Below are 25,432 nucleotides of genomic sequence, written 5' to 3' on the forward strand. Positions count from 1 at the left end.
AAATACATTTTGGAAAACAAGTTTGATGGTTGATAGTAGTTAGTCCTTATGAGGAACTTTCTACAAAAGAAGTATGTTACTGGTTTAAGCCCTTCCCACCTAGTGAAATGTTCTTACAGATGACTTAGAAAACATGTTCAGCCTTCAATGAAAGTAATTTCATACAGAAATGTCATATAATTAGTCTTTGTGACCTAAAAAATTCTCTCTTGACTGAATAGGAAGAAAGGAAGCTGAAATTTGTCACTATAATGTATAACCATGTTTTCTTGGTCAGCTACATTTTCTGTTATATTAGGTCACAATTTTGTTTTTAGAGGCTATAGTAGTTTCCTTTGTCATTTCTTAAATTTTGTTTGAATTGCTTGGTATGCTAATATTATTTATGCAATCATTATTAGATGTCAGTTGTGGTGTTTAAAATTACTGGTGTTAATGGGGAAATTGACATCCGAGGGGAAGATATGGAAATCTGTCTTCAAGTGGACCAAGTGACACCAGATCAGTTAGGCAATATCAGTCTTCGGCATTACCTGTGTAATCGTCCTGTAGGTAAGACTTCAATATGATTTAAACTTCTTTTGTTTTTTATATATATGTTTCCTTAGCAGTTTTATCTTTGGTATAAATGAATTCAAGGAAAATTATATTTGTTTATAATCATGTAAGAGATTTCTTTTAGATTATTTTCATAAAGTATTATGATTGTTATTAGAAATACGTGTTGAAGATGTATTCTCTAACTTCTTTTTGTTTGGTTAAGTGTCATCTTTTTTGGTCTTCTCATTCTTTTATATAATAGGTTTAAGAAAACTGAGCTCTTTTCTATATGAAAAGAATAAGATAATCCTAGAATGTCAAACTTAGTTCTATGTTGGAATAAATGTCAGTTTTTATATTCCATTATCTTGCTTATAAGCAAACATTTCCTGAATCTAGCATGATACTTGGTGTTTGGAAAAATCATGTATCATGTTTTTATGATCCTTCGTTCCAAGATCAGCACATTCACTTGGACAGAAAGGAATGTGAACCACAAAACATGTAGTGTATGAAGAGGAAACCACATAAAACCATCCCTTTTTTAAAGTTTATATGGAGTTATCACTCATGGTTTTCAGTCATTCGAAGAAACTGATTTATTAGAATAGTTCTCCTAAGCATTTGAAATGACAATGTTCAATTTTTTAAGTCTTTAAAAAGTCACTGAGCTGTAATATTTTTCTTTGCTATATATACAGAATGATAAATCTGATACATAACATGTTGAAATACATAGTCCTGCATGATATCAAATAAGTATGCTATCACCTCACATCTGGGAATTGCAGGTAAATGTGCCATTTGTCTTTCAACCAGCATCATAGAAAAAAATTGTCTCCTGGCTTTTTTCTATGTATAGGTCTTGCAGTTTACAATGTATCTGTTAAAAAATCGCAAGAATTTTGTACTAGAAATATAAATCCCAATAGCATGCAAAATAGAGGAAGCTAAATATATAACTGGAAAGGTTTCATAGGGGACAAAAGAAATTTCAAAACCTGGACTTTGTTCTATTCCCAACCCAAACACTCTTCAAATTGTACACTCTTAAAATTACGTCCAGTTGCTTAGTTGTTTTTGCTTATTTTTAACGGGTCACTTAGTACCATGTCCTATTAGTTTGTTCCATGTTGTTCCTTACTGAAGAAATCATTTTGAAATGGCTAGTATGTATGGGTTGTATAGTCAATGCCAATGCCTTATTTTTCTCAACTGTCTCAGTTGGCTGTTACAGATAAACTAAAAACAAAAAGGAAAAAACAAAGGAAAAGAAAGGAGCAAAGGCAAATGGAATAAAAGGAAAGGGAGAAAAAAAATAGTTTAGTTTGAACATTTCAAACAATAAGCCATACGAACAAGGATTGATCTGCGGTTTATGTCTGCTGTCACTCTGACATGACCAATTAAAATTGCCAAGTTGTTTTTGCTTTTGTTTGTTTTTGTTTTTCTATAATGTGTGGATTTTGGAGTTCTTTAATAGGAAGACCTTTATATAATAGTTTCATGGCATAAAAGGTAGAAGAGAGGAATGAGTTTTGACTAAGATCTCTGCTCCAAGTAAATACTCTTTTTGTTTGAAATTATTTCTGGCTCTCACGTCCTTAGAGTGAGTGGGTATCTCTCTCTTTCTCTCTCTATATATACAGATATGTAGATAAGTAGATAAAAGCCAAAACAAAATCACATTTACCAAGTTGTTCCTGATTGCTCTTATTATTAAATAGACAAATTAATTAACTCTTTTTTGTCTTGATAGAGGAAAGAACACTAACAATTATCAATTTGTGGATGTTTTACCTTTTATTTTTTTAAAAAAATCGGATTCTTAATTGTTCAAAAAATTCTTTAGAATTTTATTTGAACTCTTCTTGTATCTATATTTATTTATTTTGAATGTTCATCTCTAGTACTAACATTGATTAAACATCATTCTGTACCTGAAATAAAGTTATAAAAACAACTCTCCATTATGGGTTGTGTGTGGAGATCTGTCCTTGGTACATAAATATAAGTATATTTATTTTCTTACATCCCCTTCCCTTCACAAATATGTTTACATTTGTTACTTTCGCCTTCTCTAAGACTGAAGTATTAGCATCCCTGCTGAGGGAAAATAAACATCTCCCCATCATGAATTTAATTAGTAGGGTTTTCTTAAGACCACAGAGACTGGGGCGCCTGGGTGGCTCAGTGGGTTAAGCCGCTGCCTTCGGCTCAGGTCATGATCTCAGGGTCCTGGGATCGAGTCCCACATTGGGCTCTCTGCTCAGCAGGGAGCCTGCTTCTCTCTCTCTCTCTCTCTCTCTCTCTCTCTGCCTGCCTCTCTATCTACTTGTGATCTCTGTCAAATAAATAAATAAAATCTTTAAAAAAAAAAAAAAAAAGACCACAGAGACTGATAAATTTGATACTTGAGTAACTGAAACAGTTTCACTTTTCCAGAACATTTCGTTTGTTTTTAACTCATGGGGCTCTGTGGATTGTGGAACTGATCATATTTTTATCTTTGCTGCTAGAAAGTTCATTTTTGGTTCACCTGTGGCACAGAAAAGTAAATAATGTGTTTAGAGTTATTAATCTTGCTATCCGTCCATTTCTCTTTTATTCTTTCCAATGCTTACTTATTTTTTATGTAATTATGCCATAAACGTGTTGCCTCCTGTTCTTTTTGGAGCTAGGTATTATAAAATAAACAAAGTACTTACCATGAGGGTCAGTTCACTTAAGTGGTTGCATTGAAAACTTCTGTTTTTGAAAATCAGATATTCTAAAGCCACCTCAGATTCATTTTTGGAATAAGGCCAAGACATATTTATATAAATATAAATTCATATATATATATATATATGTGTGTGTGTATATATATATTTGCTATATATTTATATATATCCTTTGCTACAATTTCAGTTTTAAAATCGTCTTCTAGTAGAGACATTTTAATGAGGTCTTGTCTATTTACTGTTCTAATTATTTAAGGACCTAATTTTAATGAGAAAAGTGCAAAACCTCAGACTTTTGTTACTTCTTGAGAGATGGCTTAAGAATCACTCTAAATGCCATCATTTGTTCTTTATTACAGTTGTCCATTATCTTATAGATATATAGATAGTTATATACCAAGATAGATTGTAAGTCTCTTAGGTATGCATCATATCAGATTTATATCATGGTATATGTTTGCATGGTACCAAAGAAATAGAATATATAGAGAAGTCAACATTACTTCAGTGGAAGGTCATCTATAAAAATGGAAGTTAGGGTTATGTATGGTATACTGTACATGTACTGTAAGTATCAAATGAAAGGTAAATATTAAAACTTTAAGATATTATTCAACATTGTACAATATGACAATAATGTCTTAATGACAAATAATTGAGAGTGACACTTTTGAATAGTGCTATAAGTTATAATTTTTATGTGTTCTTTTTCTGTAGGTTCAGATCATAAATCTATAATTCATTCCAAATCCTCTCCTGAGATTACTCTGAGATTTGAGAGTGGGCCTGGTGCTGTAATACACTCTTTGCTTGCAGAAAAAAATGGATTTCTGCAATGCCATATAGAAAACTTTAGCACTGAGTTTTTTACATCTTCTCTTACTAATATTCAACATTTTTTGGAAGATGAAACTGTTGCAACAGTGATGCCAATGAAGATACAAGTTTCTAACACAAAAATTAATTTAAAAGTATGTTAATAAGTATTTTTATGTTTTCATGTTGTAAATGTTTACTTTGCTTACCTGGACTTTGATTCATGTCCAGGAATATGTCATCTCTACAGTATATACTCTACTAGCATTTATTGAAATGCATTTATGCATTTGTGGTCTTTGTGGGGGAATGATGAAGAGATCCTTCTTAGAAATTAGAAAAACATAGAAATAGAATAGGCAGTTTTACACTATCAACTGAAGCATATAAAGATAAATTTCTAACTCATTAAAAATATTGACTGTAGTAACATTTGTTAAGGAAATGATTAATTTTAGCACTTACTTCACTAACAATGTGTTGATGTTGTTTCTCCTTTCTGTAGGACGACAGTCCTCGTAGTAGTACAATATCCCTTGAACCAGCTCCTGTAACTGTTCATATTGACCATCTTGTGGTGGAGAGAAATGATGATGGCTCTTTTCATATCAGAGGTATATATATGAAAAACATTATAATTGAATGCCTGCTGAAATTTAAAATTAAATTTATATGCTGATTGTTTACTCATAGTTCCTGTCTATAATGTATACAAATGTGGAGAAATCTTCCCAAAAGAGTGCTGAAATTAGAATAGATCCCTGAGGCAATAGGGTGAACAATGTTTTTGTACTTCTTTTTGGGACCTTTTCCTGTGCTTCTACCAAATAGCAGACATAGGGAGGTTTTCACTTAAACATGGAGGATAGATTTTGCTGCTGCCAGGCCCTATGAAGGGAATGATTGTGTTATATCCTTTTGACAAAATTTGGTATCTCTCACCCCAGCAGCACAACCTCTCCCTCCCACCCAATCACTACATTTCAACTGTGGCGCATCAAAAAAACATCCATAGTCAAGAAAATGGGTTAAGCATACATCCAACAATACTCAACATTTGATGATTGTAAACAGGCAGTAGTCATGTTTGTTGTTGTTGTTTTTTAAAAGATTTTATTTATTCACTTGGCAGAGAGAGAAACACAGCAAGAGAGGGAACACAAGCGGGTGAGTGAGAGAGGGAAGCAGACTCCCCGCCAAGCAGGGAGCCTCATGCAGGGCTCAATCCCAGGACCCCAGGACCACGATCTGAGCCAAAGGCAGACACTTAACGACTGAACCACCCAGGCGCCCCAGTAGTCATGATTATAAGCAAGAAATATACTCTAGCTAATTGAGTAGAAAAGGAGTTTTATAAGGACTATTGTAATGGAATAGAATTAAGAGACCAGAAATAAACTCTTACGTTTATAATTAACTGATTTTTGACAGTGGTGCCAAGACAATTCAATGTGGGAAAGAATAGCCTTTTCCACAAATGATGCTAAAACGACATGATATACATATGATTGAAGCTAGACCTCTTCCTTATATCATCCACAAAAATGTACTCTTTGTGGATCAGAAATCTTAAAGTAAGAGATAAAACTATATAAAACTCTTAAAAGAAGACATAAGAATAAATCTTAATGGCCCTGGCTTAGGAAGCCTTGGATACCACACCAAAAGCATAAATAACAAAAGAAAAGTATAGATGGATTGGACTTCATCAGAATTTTAAACTTTTATGCCTCAAATGATACTACCAGGAACATGAAAAAACAGCCCACAGGATGGAAGAAATATTTATGTCATATATCTGGTAAGAGCCTGGTATCCAGACTATATAAAGAACTCTTCTAATGCAAAACTGGAAAAGATAAGGAGATGTTTGGGGGGCACTCTGCATGCTGGATCTTCTCCTCTTCCTGTGCTGATTAGCTGTGGTGGCTCTGAAGACTCTGAACCCCATGGCCGAGGTGGCCTGAGCTCAGGAGGCCATGGCGGTCAACATCAGTGTGGCCCAGAGGCTGCAGGATGTGCTGAGGACCAACTTGGGGTGTAATGGCACCATGAAGATGTTTGTTTCTGATGCTGGAGACATTAAGCTTTACTAAAGATGACAGTGTGCTCTTTTATGAAATGCAAATTCAACATCCAGCAGCCTCCTCAATAGTCAAAGTAGTAACAGCCCAGGATCACATAACTGGTGATGGTTACACTTCCAGTGTCCTGTTCATTGGAGGGCTACTGAAACAGGTGGATCTCCACATTTCTGAAAGTCTTCATCCAGGATAATAATAGAAGAATATGAAGCTGTAAAGGAAAAGGTACTTCCGTTTTTGGAAGAGTCAAAGTAAGCAAAGAAATGGACAGGGAAACACTTAGAGATGTGGCCAGAACATCTCTACATACTAAAGTGCATGCTGAATTTGCTGATGTCTTAACAGAGGCTGAGGTGGACTCCATTTTGGCCTTAAAAAACAAGATGAACCTATTGACCTCTTCATATTTGAGATCATGGAGGTGAACATAAATCTGAGACTCATACAAGCTTAAACAGAGGTTTTGTTTTGGACCATGGGGCGTGGCATCCTGATACGAAAAAAGTAGAAAATGCATACATTCTCATATGCAATGTGTCATTAGAATATGAAAAAATAAAATTGAATTCTAGCTTTTTTTTTTAACAAGCGTGCAGAAGAGAGAAACTTGTAAAAGCTGAAAGAAACTTTATTGAAGATCAAGTTAAAAAAATAATAGAAATGGAAAAGGAAGTCTGCGTGATTCAGATAAAGGATTTTTTGTTATTAATCAAAAGGGAATTGACCCCCTTTTCCTTAGAAGCTATTGCCCCAAAAAGCATAGTAGCTCTGTGTAGACCTAAAAGGAAGAATATGGAAAGGCTGAGTCTTGCTTGTGGTGGAGTAGCTCTAAATTCTTTTAATGACCTAAATCTTGATTTTTTGGGACATGCAGGACTTGTCTATGAGTATACATTGGAGAATAGAAATATAACAATCCTCAATCTGTCACACTGTTGGTCAAAGGACCAAATAAGCACACACACACTCAAAGCAAAGATGCAATAAGAGACAGTTTGAGGGCTGTTAAAAATGCTATTGATGATGGCTGTGTAGTTCCAGGTACTGGTGCAGTGAAGTAGTAATGACAAACAGAAGCCAGATTAAATATAAGTCCAGTGTAAAGAGCAAGGCCCAATTTGGGAGTTCAAGCATTTGCTGATGCACTGCTCATTATTCCCAAGGTTCTTGCTCAGAGCTCTGGTTTTGACCTTCGGGAAATGTTAAAGTCTAGAATCAGGTCGACTTGTGGGTGTGAACTTGAACACAGGTGAGCCAATGGTAGCAGCCAAAGTTGGCATATGGGGTAACTACTTTGTAAAGAGACAGCTTCTTTGCTTCTGCACTGGGATTGCCAACAACATTCTCCTGACTGATGAGATCATGCAAACTGGAATGTCTTCTCTGAAATGTTGAATTGAAGCTTCCCTTGTCTCATGTGAATCATAAAGACCCTACACAGTGATCCTAAGAATATAGCTGTGGAATTTTGTCCAAGCTTCAAGTGATTTTCTTTCTTCTTTTTCTTTTTTAAGATTTTTAAAAATTTATTTGAGAGAGAATTAAAGAAAGGTGAGGGGCAGAGGGTGAAGCAGACTCCATGCTGAGCAGGGAGCCCAATGAGAGGCTTGTTCCTGGGACTCCAAGATCATGACCTGAGCTGAAGGCAGCTGCTGAACCAGCTGAGCCACCCAGGTGCCCCTCAAATGATTTTCAAAAGTATTTTCTTTTCCCATGTGAAAAAAAGGGAATGTTAACACTCAAATTCTGAAGTTCTGAAATTATAATTAGTTTGTATTTTTTATATTGCACTGCAGTGTACACACATTAAGCAAGCCCTTTTTACCCAGTGAACAGGATGTTTTGCTTTAGCTTCAGTGATAAAAAAAAAATACTGTGTTAGATAAGTATATGTTATCTACATTGTTATTAAATGTTCCTTGAAAAACAAATGAACAGAAACTGAAAAAGATAAATAACCCAATTTTAAAATAGGCAAAGATTTGAACAGATAATTCTGTGATGAATATATAAAAATGGCTGGCCAAAAGCACATGAAAAAATGCTTGACATCATTAGCCATTATAGAAATGTAAATCAAAACCACAATGAGATAACACTTCAAACCCACTAAGATGACTAATCAGAAAGATGATAACAAATGGTGGGAGGTTGTGCAGAAATTGGAACCCTCCTACATTGCTGGGCTTGTAAAATGGTGTGGGTGCTTGGGAAATAATTTGGCAGTAACTTAGAAAGTTAAACCATTACTTATGACCCAGCAGTTCCACTTAAGAGAAGTAAAAACAGAGGTCCACTCAAAAACTTGTACACAAATGTTGATGTTGACAAGGACAGTATTCATAATAGACAGCCCAGAAGTGAAAACAACCCAAGTATCATGCTATGAATGGACAAGGAAAATGTGATATATCCATATAATGGATTATTTGTTCAGCAATAAAAAGAATAAAGTACTAATACATGTTACAACATGGAAGCTTTGAAAACATTTTGCTAAATGAAGGAAGCCATTCATGAAAGACCACATATTATATGATTCCATTTACATGACATGCCCAGAGGAGGCAAATCTGTAAAGACAGAAAGTAAGTGGTTGCCTAGGGCTGGTGGGTAGGATGGAAAGGAATGGGGAGAGACTGCTAATAGGTACGGTGGATTTTGAGGGTGATGAAAATGTTCAGGCCACCTGGGGGGTTCAGTTGGTTGTCTGCCTTTGGCTCAGGTCGTGATCTCAGAATCTTGGGATCTATCCCTGTGTTGGGCTCCCTGCTTAGCAGGAAGTCTGCTCCTTCTGTCCCTCTCCCTGCTTGTTCACCCTCTTTCTCTCTCTCTCAAATAAATAAATAAATCTTTAAAAAAAAAAGGTTCTAAATTGATCATGGTGATGGTGTTACCATTGGTGAGCATACTAAATACCTAAGGGTCACGCACTCTAAATGGATAAATGGGCCATGTGAATTATTTTTTTATGTGAATTATTTTTTAACAAAACTCTTAAATATATATTTTAGAATCATGAGAGATCTGGGGAACCAGGCTCAAGGTTTACCTTCCAGATCCATACCCCAGATTACAGTGTAATCTGGTGTGATAGGAAACACTGCTACCTGACACTGGACAGTTGATTTTACATTTTGCACTACTGTCACTATTTTTGAGTAAATTCAGCTTTACTGCAGCTGCTGCAGCCAGCAGTTTTTGAGCTTTATTACTTAGGAACTCGACCTTGCCTCTTCTGTCACTGCTGCTGTCCACCCAGGGTCTTGGGATAGAGCCCCGCATCAGGCTCTCTGCTCAGCGGGAAGCCTGCTTTCTCCTCTCTCTCTCTCTCTCTGCCTGCCTCTCTGCCTACTTGTGATCTCTGTCTGTCAAATAAATAAATAAATAAATAAATCTTTTTAAAAAAGATTTAAATTGAACAAATATATTTTTAAAATATTTTATTTATTTATTTAACAGAGAGAGATTACAAGTAGGCAGAGAGGCAGGTAGAGAGAGAAAGGAGAAGGAAGCAGGCTCCCTGCCAAGCAGGGAGTATGCCTCTGACAGGAGGCCAGAGTGAATGGTACAAAGAGGGAGAGTAGCAGGAAATAAGGACAGAAACAAGCAAAGAACAACATCAGGAAGGACCTTGGTAATTTTAATTGGCTTGAAAAAGGAATCCAGTGGAGGGTCATTAGCTGGGAAGTTATCTGATATAAATTACATTTTAAAAATGGCACTCTGATGAGTGGACAATAGTGTAGGGAAACAGAGGCAGAAGGGACACAACTTAGGAATTAATTACAGTAATTCAAGCAGATTTGAAAGTACCTGTGTTATAGATGGTGGAAAAGGTCCAACTCTGGTTATCTCTTAAAGATAGAGCTGGTGGGTTTCAGGTGAGCTATTACTAGGGGAAAGGAATCTGTAAGGTTCCTTACAGGTGTATGGTTAGGGTGGGAGGGCATTTAGTAGGAGAAACATAACTTTTTTTTTCCCCTTAAGGATGTACTTATTTATTTATATATTCATTCATTCATTCATTCATTCATTCATCGGGGGGAGAGAGTGCATGTGAGCACAAACAGAGGGAGCAGCAGGCAGAGGGAGAAGGAGGCTCCCTGCTGAGCAAGGAGCCCTATGCAGGACTTGATGCCAAAATCCTGGGACCATGACCTCAGCGGAAGATGGACACTTAACCAGTTGAGCCAACCGAGTGTCCTGAACATAACTTTTTTTGACCTGTGGTGTTCAAGAGGCCACATACACGCACACAGACACACACACACACACACACACACACACGAAAGATAGAGCCAGAAATTTTAGCATTTATCAAGAGTTCCAGAAAGAGAGAACAGGGTAAAAAGAAAGAAAACATCATCAAAGAAGTAATGAAATGTCCCAAATTTGAAGGAAGAAACAAGCCTTCAAATTGATAGAGCCAACTAAGTGTGGAGCAAAGTGAATGAAAAACAACTCTTACTTAGGCATATTGGTGATATTTCATAATGATGAGGTTAAAGAGAAAAATCTTAAGATCCTCTAGAGAGAAAAAGAAAAAGGATGAAATCAGATTTATTTGCATCAGACTCTCCATTGGTAATATTGGATGCTAACAGACAGTTAAGTAATATCTTCAAAGTTCTACGGGAAAATAATATGAACCTTAACTTTTATTTTAAAGGCAAAAATAAGGAGTTTTTTTATTTTTTATTTCTAAAGATTTATTCATGAGAGACAGAAGCAGAGGCAGAGGGAGAAGCAGGCTCCCTGGGACTCAATCCCAGAACTCCAGGATCATGACCCGAGCCAAAGGCAGATGCTTAATCATCTGAGCCACCCCGTTGCCCAAGGACAAATTTTTTTTTAATGGAAAGAATTGCTTAGTTAAAATGAAAAATTAGGGTGCCAGGGTGGCTCAGTAGGTTAAGCCTCTGCCTTCAGCTCAGGTCATGATCTCAGGGTCCTGGAATTGAGTCCTGCATCAAGCTCCCTGCTCTGCAGGGGACCTGCTTCCCTCTCTCTCTCTCTCTGCCTGCCTCTCTGCCTACTTGTGATCTCTCTCTGTAAAATAAATAAAATCCTAAAAATAAATAAATAAATAAATAAAATGAGAAATTAATAAGGAACAGCAATAAGTAAAGAAGCTAGTAAAACTTGGAATTGTCTGAATATTTGTTCATGTATAAGGAGAATTGGTATTTTGTAACCAAAATTCTAAATGACCTGTGTATGAGAGGTTGCAATGGGGAGGAAAAGAAGAGAAATAGGGAAATAAAATTGTGCTTTTTTTTTTTTTAAGTTTTTATCCTTCTAAAGGGGAAGTCACACTAGACTTTCATAGAACAATGGGTATTTAAATAATATGTGCTGATAATATATATATAACTTTAGATGACCAAAAATAATGAATAATCTTTAAGCTGTTATGACTGGGGAAAATCCTAGATGAAAATACCCAGTTAATCTAAACAAAAGGCATAGGGTGTCCGGGTGGCTCAGTCGGTTGAGCATCTGCCTTCAGCTCAGGTCATTATTCAGGGTCCTGGGATCCAGCCCCATGTTAGGCTCCCTGCTCGGAGGTGGCGGGGGGGGTCTTCCCTCTTCCTCCGCCTTTCCCCCTTCTTGTGCTTTCTCTCACTTACTTTCTCTCTCTCAAATAAAATAGTCTTTAAAAAAATAGCTAACAAAAGGCAGAAAATTAAAAATGGAATAAAAAGGAAGCATGGGGGGCGCCTGGGTGGCTCAGTGGGTTAGGGTCTCTGCCTTCGGCTTGGGTCATGATCCCGGGGTCCTGGGATCGAGCCCCGCGTCGGGCTCTCTGCTTTGCGGGGAGCCTGCCTCCCCTTCTCTCTCTGCCTGCCTCTCTGCCTGCCTCTCTGCCTACTTGTGATCTCTGTCTGTCAAATAAATAAAATCTTTTAAAAAAAATTTTTTTTTAAAAAAAGGAAGCATGGTAAGTAGAAAACATTAAATTAGAATATAGCAATGAAGTCAGTGTAGTAAATTTGAATGGTTTAAATTCCTTTATTAAAATACAGAAGCACTAAGATAGTGTTAGGGGAAAAAATTCCAGGTATGTGTGGCAAGAAGATAGTCCTAAATAAAATGACAAAGGCACTGAAAATAGGTGGTGGAAAAAAATACATACCAAAGGCTAAGAAAAAGGAAAAGAGTATTAAATAACATTAAATTTAAAACTAAAAGTAGAGAATGGGACAGAGAGGTGTTTTTTAGAGTTTATTTTTTAGAGCATTTTTAGGTTTATAGCAAAACTGAGTAGACAGTATAGAGATTTCCCATATACCTGCTGCCCCCACGGATGCATAGCCTCCCACCTGAGTTAGTTGTGCTACGATTGATCGACACATCATCAAAGTCCATAGTTTGCATTACAGACATTCTTGGTGTTGTTTGTAAGTTTGCATAAACATAAAGTAATATATATCCACCAGTATAGTAACGTACAGAATAGTTTCACTGCCCTGAAAATCCTCTGTACTCTGCGTGTTTATCCTCCCTCCCCACCCCAGCCCCAGTGTTATTACTGTCTCCATAGTTTTACTTTTTCCAGAATGTCATATACTTGGAATCATCTGTTATGTAGCCTTCCTAGATTGGCTTTTTCCATTTAGTAATATACATTAAAAATTCCTCCATTTTTTTTTCAAGGCTTAAAAGCTGATTTCTTTTTAGAGCTGAGTAATTGTATGTGTTTATTTATCCTCTCACCTATGCAGGAACATTGAAGTTTCTTCCAGTTTTAGGTAGTTGTAAATAAAACTACTATACACATCCATGTGCAGGTTTTTTTGTGGATGTTTTCAGCTCCCTTGTGTAAATACCAAGGAATGTGATTATTGGGTTTTATGATAAGAGTATTCTTAGTTTTGTAAGAAAGTGACTGTACCATTTCATATTCACACCAGCAGTGAATGAGAGTTCTTATTGCTCCACATCCTCTCTAGCATTTGTTGTGTGTTCTCGATTTTGGCCATTCTAAATAAATTTGTTTAGTGGTAAGTTGTTTTAATTTGCATTTCCCTGGTGGTATATGATGTAGAGCATCTTCATATGCTTATTTGCCATCTGTATATTTTCTTTGGTGAAGTGCCTCTTAAAGGTGTTGGCCCCAAAGAAAGATTTCATATTGATAAAAGATCTCTGAAAACACACGCCATTCATAAACCTTGATCCGTCTAACAACATAATTGAAAAATATAGAGCAAACCTGTTTGGAATCATATCTTAAGATACTATAATTTTATTGAGAAAATTTAACATTCTTCAGAGTACATTTAAAAATATTTAAGAAATAAGTACATAAAAATCAGTTATGGGGAATTTGAATAACATGTTTAACAGCTTTAATTTTATGTATATATGTGTTTATGCATGTATATGTGCATGTGTCTATATGAGTATGTGTTTGGGTTCAAAAACAGGTAACTTTAAATGCCTATGAAACTTCTATTTATTGAATCTCAAGGAAATAAAACAACATGCAGACCATTTCTCTCCTTTCAGTGAACTTGGGTTTGTCATTAACATGAAAGAGTAGCAGAAAATAAAATATTGATTTTAATATTATAATAAATAATGATAAATTGATAGATTTTAAGACATCCTTGAAGTAGTTCTTGGGGAATTATTGGCAATGGAGTGAGATTAGGTTATTTCTAAGGCTTCCCCACTCTAAAATTCTGTTACTCAAGATTGATTCTTGGTATTTTTGCCATCCCTTAAATGCAGAAACTTACTTACCAAATAATTACTGTTTGCTAAAGAAAACAAACACAATATTGTTGTATATAAGAGGTTTGTAATACCCGGAAAAATTCACTTGCATACACATATTGGAGAAATAGAATTAAGTATCAATTTGATGAATAAAAACTAATTTAAAGATCTAAGTGTTTTATGTGACTCTTGATCTTGGGGTTGAGAGTTCAATCCCCAAGTTGGATGTAGAGTTCACTTAAAAAAGATTTTTTTTTTCAATTAAACAAACAGAAGAAATCAAGGTGCTTTGAAATTTCTCCACCTTCAGTGTTTTCTCCTTCATTTCTTATCTGTGTTTTACAGTTAGTTATATATTTTGCCAATTGCATACTGTATTTTAATACATTAGTTAAAGGCAAAAGCAAATCACTGATCAGGCAAAGATACATATTTGCATGAAGATCATTTTGGTATGGAAGTTCTGTTTGCATTTGTCTTTTAAAAAGTTGTGTGTTCACTCGGCATCAGAGAAATACAAATCAAAACCACAGTGAGATACCACCTCACACCAGTCAAAATGCTTTAAATTAACAAATCAGGAAATGACAGATGCTGGCGAGGATGCGGAGAAAGGGGAACCCTCCTCCACTGTTGGTGGGAATGCAAGCTGGTGCAACCACTCTGGAAAACAGCATGGAGGTTCCTCAAAAAGTTGAAAATAGAGCTACCCTATGACCCACCAATTGCACTACTGGGTATTTACCCTAAAGATACAAATGTAGTGATCCAAAGGGGCACGTGCACCCGAATGTTTATAGCAGCAACGTCCACAATAGCCAAACTATGGGAAGAACCTAGATGTCCATCAACAGATGAATGGATAAAGAAGATGTGGTGTATATATATACAATGGAATACTATGCAGCCATCAAAAGAAATGAAATCTTGTCGGGGCACCTGGGTGGCTCACTGGGTTAAGGCCTCTGCCTTCGGGTCAGGTCATGATCCCGGGATCCTGGGATTGAGCCCCGCGTCGGGCTCTCTGCTCAGCGGGGAGCCTGCTTCTCCCTCTCTCTCTGCCTGTCAAATAAATAAATAAAATCTAAAAAAAAAAAAAAGAAATGAAATCTTGTCATTTGCGATGACGTGGATGGAACTAGAGGGTATTATGCTTAGCGAAATAAGTCAATCAGAGAAAGACAACTATCATATGATCTCCCTGATATGAGGAAGTGGAGATGCAATGTGGGAGGTTTGGAGGGTAGGAAAAGAATAAATGAAACAAGATAGGATCAGGAGGGAGACAAACCACAAGAGACTCGTAATCTCACAAAACAAACTGAGGGTTGCTGGGGGGAGGGGAGTAGGGAGACGGTGGTTGGGTTATGGACTTTGGGGAGGGTATGTGCTATGGTGAGTGCTGTGAAGTGTGTAAACTTGGCGATTCACAGACCTGTACCCCTGGGGCTAATGATACATTATATGTTTATAAAAAAAATTATTTTTAAAAAAAAGTGTGAGTTTCAAAAAAATCACATCTGAATTATTAGTCTACCCTAGTGAAGGCAAGATAATATCTTTTTAGTTTTTCATTATGTCATGTCTCACATATATTTACCTCATTTCTACATTTTAGAAAACTAGAAGTTGATCTTTATTAAGTGTATTATATTTTATGAATTTTTTTTCTTATGTCTTTAAATTGATGCTTATTTGGGTCTTTTCAGCAAAGCAGTTTAGGTAGTGATGACATGTTAGAAGAAAAGGCATATCCTAGATTTTTAAAAAATATAAACTCAAAGTGTGAGAACTCAGGCATCAAAATATCAAGACTCAGAGTACTGTATGAATTTAAACAGCAGCTCTCATACATGTAAACTATTGTAGATATACCTTTCAGAAACTTATTGGGATGATGGAAAAGTATGTGTGTTATTCAGGATATTAGCATTGTACAAAATTCAAGATAATTTATTTTAAAGATGTTTTCCATTGGCACTGGAAAGAGCATATTTTAAGCCTAAACAGATATGCTTTGTTTTTATATAGAGTGTCTCATATTTTATTTTAACGTGTTCCTAAAAGCAGTGTCATGAAGCAGATTGTTAATATTTGATGACTGATGTTGTTATTTTTCTTATGATATGGAAATTAATTGCATTAGTCTTCAGTGCATGAGGTATATAATGTAACACATAGCCTAGTATATCACCCATATAGCTAGCATGTTAATGTATTATAAATATGACTTAAGCTAATACATCAGAAATAATAAATCACTATTAACAATTTTATGTGCTGCTTAGAAGTTATAAGGGCATTGGGGGATGATTTGAATGGCCTGACTTTCTCAAACAGCTCTTTAAGAAATGGTAAGCTATGCTGTTTTTTTTCCTCCCCTGAAGCAGATGTATTTAGCAAGGAAGAGAATTGAAAATAATCTTATTGGTAGCTATTTCAATATTAGTTGTAGGTGTTTGTTGCTGTGATAACGTAATGGCAGCTTACCTAATATTTTTTTTCATTTCTTCCTGTTCTTTCAGTTTATTCTGAGGTATACTAGCAGCTGCTCTAATGTGATTAAATAAGGTCAATCATAAAGGAATAAGTACTTTCATACCTATTTTGCTGCTTATCATAGTACTTCACACTTTCTTGGGATATTCTTAAGTACAATTAGCAGTTTTTAAATAGCCATTTTAAATTAGAGAAACTTACAGTAATTTTTCAAAAAATTACAGCACTAAACTACAGTTTATTTCTTGTTCCAGTGAAATATGACTAATTAGGTAGATATTAATAGGACTACTAATAAGAGAAAAAGGAAATGTTTGTTGGTGAGTGTATATATGTATATGGTGTATGTATATATACCATGCCATGTATATATGGTATAATTAATTACTTTTAATAGTATACTGGCTCACAACATTTTTCCAACCGAGTACAGGTGGGGCCTGGCATACTCCTATCGGGAGCAATGGCTATTATGGCACTGATTCTCAACCAAAAGGATTGTGAGGAAGGGACTACTAGATTTTGTCAGAATGCTATAGGGGAGTGGTGCTGTACATTTAAAGGTCTGTGATAAGCAACTCTGCCATTCACTTTCCTAGAATTATTGCTGTAATGGTTCCTAACTGGGAAGGTTATGAAACCTGGTGAATTGTGTAAAACCTAAACTCTGAAGAGCCTGTATGACCAGAGAAGAAAAATGAATAGAAATCTTCTATTGAAATAAACAAATAATTAGTAAAGTCTATATATTTTTTAAAATATTTTATTTATTTATTTGACAGAGAGAGAGGTCACAAGTAGGCAGAGAGGCAGGCAGAGAGAGAGGGAGAAACAGGCTCCCCACTGAGCAGAGAGCCCGATGCGGGGCTCGATCCCAGGACCCTGAGATCATGACCTGAGCCGAAGGCAGAGGCTTAAACCACTGAGCCACCCAGGCGCCCCTAGTAAAGTCTATATTTAAAGTCAAATATTTATCAATACCTACTGTGGTGGTATTAATGATTATATTTGAATAATGCTTGCCAATTTATAACGTTCTTTTACATTAAGTATTAACTAATTTCATTCTTACCAGACCCTTTGAGATAATTGAGGCAAGTATTCTTATTACCTCCATTTTGCAAATGAAGAAATTTAAGTTTAGACATGTCATATAACTTCTTCACGTTGAAGGAGCCTGTGCTGGGGGATAAGTATGTTACTGTAAGATGCTGCACATTTCATCTATGAGTGGCATAGATTTGTTCATGAAAATTTGTCCTAAAAACTTGAAACTCTTTTAAAGCAAATAAAAAGAAATAGGCCTTTCTACTGTAATAGACTCCAGTCACCTGCTTCATTCACAGTTTTTCTGTCTTCCCATCTCTTTCCAGTCCTCCTCTTTACATTCTTCCTGCTGCCCTTTCTTTCCTATTTCCTTCCTTTTTTTCTCTTCCTTTTCTCTTCCTGTCTCCTCCTCCCTAAATACCCTCCCTCTTTATTTCCCCTCACCGCATACATCCCTCTTTCTTCCCATCCTTCCTCCCCTACCTTCTCCATTCTCCATCTCTCTTGCACCTCCTCTATCTCATTCCCTTTTTCCCCTCTCTGCATATGTCTTCCTCTTCCCTTCTATCCCTCTCCTACTCATTTCTCTCCTCATTCCATCTTACAATGATTGAAATAAATGGAACTTACTTATTTTGGGGGTCACCAGTAACCACTTTTGCCATCATGTAATTGGTCCAACACAAAGGAAGAGAAACGTGGACTTCAGAAATAGGTTCCTAAAATGACAGTCCTGAAGACATTTTATGAACCCCAGTATCCAGCCATGACTGAAGCACCATCACTTGGACTCCCTGTTCAAGCCAAATATTCTTCCTTTTTTATTTAAAACTTTTTTTTTTTCAATTGAAGCAGAGTTGACACATAATGTTACATTAGTTTTAGGTGCATTTTCTTTTTTAAAAGCAAGTTTTGAGTTGGGCTTCTATTCCCTGGCAACCAAAGTGGTCTATGTGTAATCCCAAAATTAAGAAAATATGTTGATGTGTGAAGATATTCACTGCTTTGTGTTTTATAATTATTTTTTAATAAAAACATTTTTGAGATATAATTCACATACCATACCATTCATCCAATTAAAATACATAACTCAGTGGTATTTAGTATGCTCACAAATGGTACAATCATCACCACAGTTTTAGAACACTTTCTTCACCCTAAAAAAAAAATCCCATCCCTACCAGCAGTCTCTCCCCAATCCTTCTCCTGCTGTAGGCAACCACTACTTTACTTTTCATCTCAATAGATTTGCCTACCCTGGATACTTTTTTGTTTGGTTTCTTAAATTCCACATATGTGTGAGATTGTATGGCATTTGACTTTGAGTGACTTATTTTGTTGAGCATTATACTGTCTAGCTCTAGCCATGTCATTGCAAATGGCAAGATTTCATTCTTTTTTATTACTAATAATATTCCATTCTAGTATAGACCACATCTTCTTTATCCATTCATCTCTCCATGGACATTTGGGCTGCTTCCATAGTTTGGCTGTTGTAAATAATGTTTCAATAAACTTATTAGTAGTGCATGTATCCCTTTGAATTAGTGTTTTTGTATTTTGGAGGGTAAATACCCAGTACTGTGATTACTGGGTCAAAAGCTAGTTCTATTTTTAACTTTTTGAGAAACTTCCATACTGTTTTCCACATTGGCTGCACCAGTTTGCATTATCTCCATCAGTGTACAGTGTTTCTTTTTCTCTATATCCTCAACACTTACTGTTTCTTGTGTGTTTGATTTTTTAGCCATTCTGACAGGAATGAGGTGATATCTCATTATAGTTTTGGTTTGCATTTCCATGATAATGATGAGTGATGTTGGGCATCTTTTCATGTGTCTCTTGGCCATCTGGATGTCTTCTTTGAAGAAATGTCTGTTCAGTTCATTTCTTCTGCCATTTTTTCATTGGATTATTTGGATTTTGGGTGTTGGGTTGTATCACTTCTTTATATATTTTGGATACTAACCCTTTATCGGCAATGTCATTTGCAGATATCTTCTCCTAAGGGTGCCTGGGTGGCATATTTGGTTAATTGTCCTACTTTGGGTTTCAGCTTAGGTCATGATCTCAGAGTGGTGAGATCGAGCCCCACCTCTGGCTCCATGCTTAGTGCAGAGTCAGCTTGAGATTCTCTCTCTCTCTCCCTCTGACCCCCGCTCCCTTCCCTCCCCCACTTATACACGTGCTTGCTCTCTCTCAAATAAATAAATAAATAAGAAAATAAATAAATATTTTCCCATTCCCTAGGATGCCTTTTAGTTTTGTTGATTGTTTCCTTTGCTGTGCAGAAACTTTTTATTTTGATGTTGTCCCAGTAGTTTATTTTTGCTTTTGTTTCCCTTGCCTCAGAAGACATATCTAGGGGCACCTGGGTGGCTCAGCGGGTTAAAGCCTCTGCCTTCAGCTCAGGTCATGATCCCAGGGTCCTGGGATCGAGCCCCGCATTGGGCTCTCTGTTTGGCTGGGAGCCTGCTTCCTCCTCTCTCTCTCTCTCTGCCTGCCTCTCTGCCTACTTGTGATCTCTATCTGTCAAATAAATAAATCTTTAAAAAAAAAAAAAAAAGAAGACATATCTAGAAAAACATTGCTATGGCTGATGTCGAAGAGACTACTGAAAACTTGTAGTTTTCTGAGCATAAATTTTATACTTTCTTTTGTTAAATTTATTTTTAAGTATTTTATTCCTTTTGATTACATTTTAAATAAATTGCTTTCTTAATTTCAGTTTTGATTGTTTATTGCAAGTATTTAGAATTAACAGTTGATTTTTGTATATTGACCTTATATCCTGCAAGGAAATCTGAAATCATTTGTTAGTTCTAAGAGTTTTTTATTTTTTATTTTATTTTATTTTTTAATTTATTTATTTGACAGACAGAGATCACAAGTAGGCAGAGAATCAGGCAGAGAGAGAGGCAGAAGCAAGCTCCCTGCTGAGCAGAGAGCCCAGTGAGGGCCTCAATCCCAGGACCCTGAGATCACGACCTGAGCCTAAGGCAGAGGCTTATTAACCCACTGAGCCACCCAGGCGCCCCAGTTCTAAGAGTTTTTTAGTGGACTCTTTTGTTTTGTTTTGTTTTGTTTTTCTATATACAAGATCATGTCATCTGTGAATAAAGATAGTTTCATTTTATCTTTTCTAATCAGGATTCCTTTTACTTTGTTTGCCTAATTGCATTGGCTAGAACCTCTGGGATAAGGTTGAGTAAAAATGTTGAGAAGAAATATCTTTGTCTTATTCCTGATCTTAGTGGGAAAACATTCAGTTTCTTAACATTAAGTATGGTATTAACTGTGGGTTTTTTGTAGATGCTCTGTATCAAATTGAGGAAGTTACCTTCTGTTCCTAGTCTGCAGAGTGTTTTTATCATGGGAAAGTGTTGATTTTATCAATTTTTTTTTTTGCATCTATTGAGATGATCATGTGGCTCTTGTTTTATTGTATTGATGTGATGTGTTACATTAATTGACTTTTGGATATTAAATTACTCTTATATTCCTGGGATAAATTTCACTTGACCATGGTATATAATTTTTTATATACATTGCTGGGTTCAGTTTGCTAATATTTTGTTGAGGATTTTTATGTTCATATTCATAAGGATATTGATTTTAGTTTTCTTGTGATTTCTTTGTCTGGCTTCACATAATGAGTTCAGAAATGCTCCTCCTCAATTTTTAGAAAAGTTTGTAAAGATTTGTAATTAATTGTTATTTAAACCTTTGATATAATTCACCATTGAAGCCCCCTGGGCCTGGACTTTTCTTTGTGGTTAGTTTTTTGATTCTTATTTCAACCTCTTTATTTGCTATATGTGTATTTGCATTGTCCATTTCTTTTTGAGTCCATTTTGGTAGTTTGGTAATTATTTTGTTTCATATAAGTTATCTAATTTATTGGCATACAATTGTTCATAATATTTCTTTAAGTCGTTTTTATTTCTGTAAGATTGATAGTAATGTAACCTTTTTAGTTTCTGATTCTGGTAACTTCTTTTGTTTTTTTGTCAGTTTAAACTTTCTTTGACTTTGTTTATTTTTTCAATAAACAAGATTTTTTGTTTATTGACTTTATTGCTTTTCTGTGTAATAATAATGTCTTCATACGAATAGAAATATATTTTTAAAAGTACTTTTTAACAATAGAACTTAGTATTTCTCATATATTTTACAATGTTACCTGAGCATTTGTTTGTTTGATCAGATTCTCAGATGCTTAACACTGGAAATGATTTGAAAAAAAAAGTCGAAAGTGACTCACTGCTGCTTACCAGTGAAAAGTATGATCTGAAGAAACAACACAGTGTCACTCAAGCCACTCAGACGAGTCCAGAGGTTCCTTGGCCTTCTCAGTCAGTTAACTTTCCTGAATGCTCCTTTGATTTTACTAGGGAACAGGTAATGGGAAAATTAATTTATTCTCATTCAGTTTGGGCAATTAAAATACTAGATATGAAAAAGTTAAAACATTATTTATTTATTTGAATAATGTTTCTTGAGTGCTTGTTTAGGAGTGTTTGCCTAGGCACTGTGTTAGATGCTATAGAAATAGTGTTGCGTGAGACTAGGATATTCCGTCTTCACAGAGGTTATAGTCTAGGAGAGTACTAGTTCTTGGAATCTGGAAAAGATTCCTGGAGGATATTTATTTTTTCGTCTTATTGTTAACTTTGCAAAAGTATTGTAATATTTCAGAACATTGGAAAAAAAATTTTTTTTGGAAAAATATTTTTAAACAACTTTAATACAGTCTAACTTTCTGCAGTGCTATCAATATATTTTTAAAAGTTTTTCCTCTCAGGCTCTTTTCCATAATCTTTCAAAACAATTATTATTCTAGTATTATACTATATTTTGTTAACATGGCTTAACAAATATTTTTCCATATTACTACATATGCTTCATATTTATTGTTAATGGCAGAGTAACGTGGTTGTGAATATACTGTCATTTCTTATCCTTCCCCTTAATATTTGTTAACATTTTAACATTTGAGCTGTTCTTTTTGTTATTACAATGTCTAGCAGAATTTTAATTCTCTATGGTAGAACCAAAGAATGAGTTCATTCATCTGTTCACCAGGATTTTTTGGATGTCAACTTTGAGTTAAGAATATAAAATTGAACAATATGTCATCCCTATCAAGAAACTTCAAAAGTCTAGTAGGAAAGTTGGGGGTGTGTATTTGAGGTCATAACATACCATATCAAGTGTTGTACTGGAGACTGGAGAAATATAGGGAAATACCCAACTTGGTCTATAAGGCAGGAATTCTTAGGCTGGGACTAAAAGAAGTCTGAGAGGGGCACCTGGGTGGCTCAGTGGGTAAAGGTCTGCCTTCAGCTCAGGTCATGATCTCAGGGTCCTGGGATCGAGCCCCGCATAGGACTCTCTGCCCAGCAGAGAGCCTGCTTCCCCCTCTCTCTCTCTGCCTGCCTCTCTACCTACTTATGATCTCTCACTGTCTGTTGAATAAATAAAATCTTTAAAAAAGAAATAAAAGAAGGCTGAGAACTCTTTGAAATTAAATGTATATATATTAATATATTTGTATAAATGTATTTTGAGGGGGAGAAAGTTCTTAGTTTTATCATTAAATCTTCATGGTTAGGGTTTAGGAATAGTTCCAAGAGGATAATGTACTTGAGCTGAGTTTTTTTTTTTTTTTTTAAGATTGTATTTATTTGACAGTGAGAAACACAACGACAAAGGAAACACAAGCAGGGGAGTAGGAGAGGGAAAAGCAGGCTTCCTGCCAAGCAGGGAGCCTAATGTGGTGCTCAATCCCAGGACCCTAGGATCATGACGTGAGCCGAAGGCAGACACTTAACAACTGAGCTACCCAGGCACCCCTGAGCTGAGTCTTAATGTGGGGAGGGAGATCTTTTGGCCATGTAGATGAAAATATTTAAAGAGAATATTCATAATATAGGTCAGAGATATTCAGAATATGGGTCTGTAGCTCAAGACAGAGGTTCGTGCTAGATCAAGTTATGTGATAGAGCCATAGGAGTAGATGAGATCATCTAAGAGAGTGACTCAAGTGATAAGATGACCAATTATGGAATCTAACGGTGTAGTAAAATTTAAGGGTTCGTAAACAGCAGAGGAAAAGAAGAAATGTCTCTAGGTAAAAAGAGATAATCATGAAACAGCTGAGGCGTAAAAGTCAAGAGAGAGGCTTAGGAAGGAGGAGCAAGGTCTGCAGTGTGTAAACCACAGAGATGTCCAGAGAAACTGAAATTAAACAAAATTACCAATAGATTTGGAAATTAGGAGTGAATTCTTGTTTTAAATTGCTGAGTCAAAACTTACGAACATTTTAAAGTGCTTCTCCAAGCTATTTCAGCTTAAGTCACTCTCTCCAGCACTGGGTGTTTTTACTACCCCTGTGTCACACCTTTAGATGCTATGTGAATAGTCTGTATTTTCTTAAAATGATTAAATTCTCTTATTTTCCAAATTTATCATTTCAGCTCATGGAAGAGAATGAATCTCTTAAACAGGAATTGGCCAAAGCTAAAATGGCTCTTGCAGAGGCTCACTTGGAAAAAGATGCTCTTCTTCATCATATAAAGAAGATGACAGTTGAATAGCAGGAGTGGCAGTCAAAAATTCAAGTTAGAGCTCTGGAGTAGGGAGGTTATATTTATAATGTTATGTTACCAGTTAGTGAAAGACTTTCCTTTTCATGAAAAGACAATAAAATAAAATACAAGGTGATGAAGTGGTGACTGTTCCAAAGCCAGTTTGGAAGGTATTAGGTACGGCATTACAATCTTCTGGTTTGTGTTTTAGGGTTTAATCAAACTCTTTTAAACTGGTGTGATAGAGGGAAGTCAACAAATACTGTAAAGTAATCACATGCTTAATGGAAAGATGTCATTTCCTAATTTTGATATCACATTATAGGCACTTTTTAAAAAGAAAAATGGAAATCTGTTGTGTTCTCACAGATTGCTGATTTTATTTATCACTATTTGTTAATAATTTACTATTATTTACAAAGATTCAAATGCTTTCAGGGCTAATGTAATTTAAAAGGAGGCTTACATTTAAATGTTATTAGAATTATGTACTTAAATCTATAATTATTTAATTACTGTGGAAAAGTCCAATCAAGTTAATAAATTATATTGACTGGGTTCAAAAATTTGAAAATCATCACCCTACTGATCTTATAAAGTAACTTGAGAATGTGAAAAAGAAATCATTTAAAATGATGAATAAACTGTATAAGTTAAAGATAATAATTTTCAACTAAAAGGATCATACAAATGTAAAAATAAAAAGCACAAACTGTAAAAAAGCAAAACATTACAGTATATGGCCAACTGATTTAAAAAATACTACTTGTACATTCCTTTAAACAGTTATTGTTAGAAGTAAAAGAGTAATTTAACAATCCTAAATTTGGCAGCATTTGTAACTATAAAAATTTTAATTAATACTATTTATATTATTTCTTTATATTTTCTCTGTTTAAGGAGGGGAATGTTTTTAGAGAATTTTTTTTTCATATACATAAAATAATTTCATACCATTCTTGTAGTATCGTTAGGTAGATGTTTGCACATACTATATTTATAAAGCTAGTTTTGATTAAAGGTGTATGTGACATAAATACTATCTTCTATAATAAGAATAATTGGTAAATTTTGAATTCTATTTTCTAGGGATTGTTAAGGTTGAAACCAACACGAGAGAGAAAATCATGCGTTATAAAATAAGTTTATGAGTGTTTAAGAAACAGACATTTTTAAAGATTTACAATATATTTCTGATAGAATTAAATTAAGTGGGTCTATTTTAAAATTAACATTCTTAAAACAAATATATCCAAGCTATAACATGAAACAGCTCAGACTACTCTTTCCTCAAGATACTTGAAAATTTTAAACATTATGATACTTTGTGGTGCTTTGCTTGTTAGGCATGATTTATACAGCCACCCCTGTATCTGAATACTTAGATGAAAATACATCTTTCATT

At 35.3% G+C, this 25,432-nt stretch overlaps 1 protein-coding gene and 1 pseudogene across 4 annotated transcripts in view; both read left to right on the forward strand.

Moving 5' to 3' along the window:
- Window positions 1–24,893, forward strand: part of UHRF1BP1L (UHRF1 binding protein 1 like) — a 99,610-nt gene extending 74,717 nt beyond the window's left edge. For 2 of the 4 annotated variants that reach the window (XM_046011442.1, XM_046011441.1), the window contains 5 exons: window positions 402–552; window positions 3,981–4,234; window positions 4,585–4,693; window positions 21,645–21,838; window positions 23,917–24,893. In XM_046011442.1, the coding sequence (XP_045867398.1) occupies window positions 402–552; window positions 3,981–4,234; window positions 4,585–4,693; window positions 21,645–21,838; window positions 23,917–24,036 (828 nt within the window). In that variant the 3' untranslated portion in view covers window positions 24,037–24,893. Of the gene's footprint in view, window positions 1–401; window positions 553–1,241; window positions 2,328–3,980; window positions 4,235–4,584; window positions 4,694–21,644; window positions 21,839–23,916 lie in introns of those variants that run through there. The other 2 variants (XR_006819603.1, XM_046011443.1) reach the window with 2 other exon arrangements.
- On the forward strand, window positions 5,832–7,628 carry LOC123945873 (annotated as a pseudogene).
- Window positions 24,894–25,432: the final 539 nt, after the last annotated feature.

The sequence above is a fragment of the Meles meles genome, chromosome 7 (assembly GCF_922984935.1).
Source record: "Meles meles chromosome 7, mMelMel3.1 paternal haplotype, whole genome shotgun sequence".
In the NCBI taxonomy this organism is placed as follows: Eukaryota; Metazoa; Chordata; class Mammalia; order Carnivora; family Mustelidae; genus Meles; species Meles meles.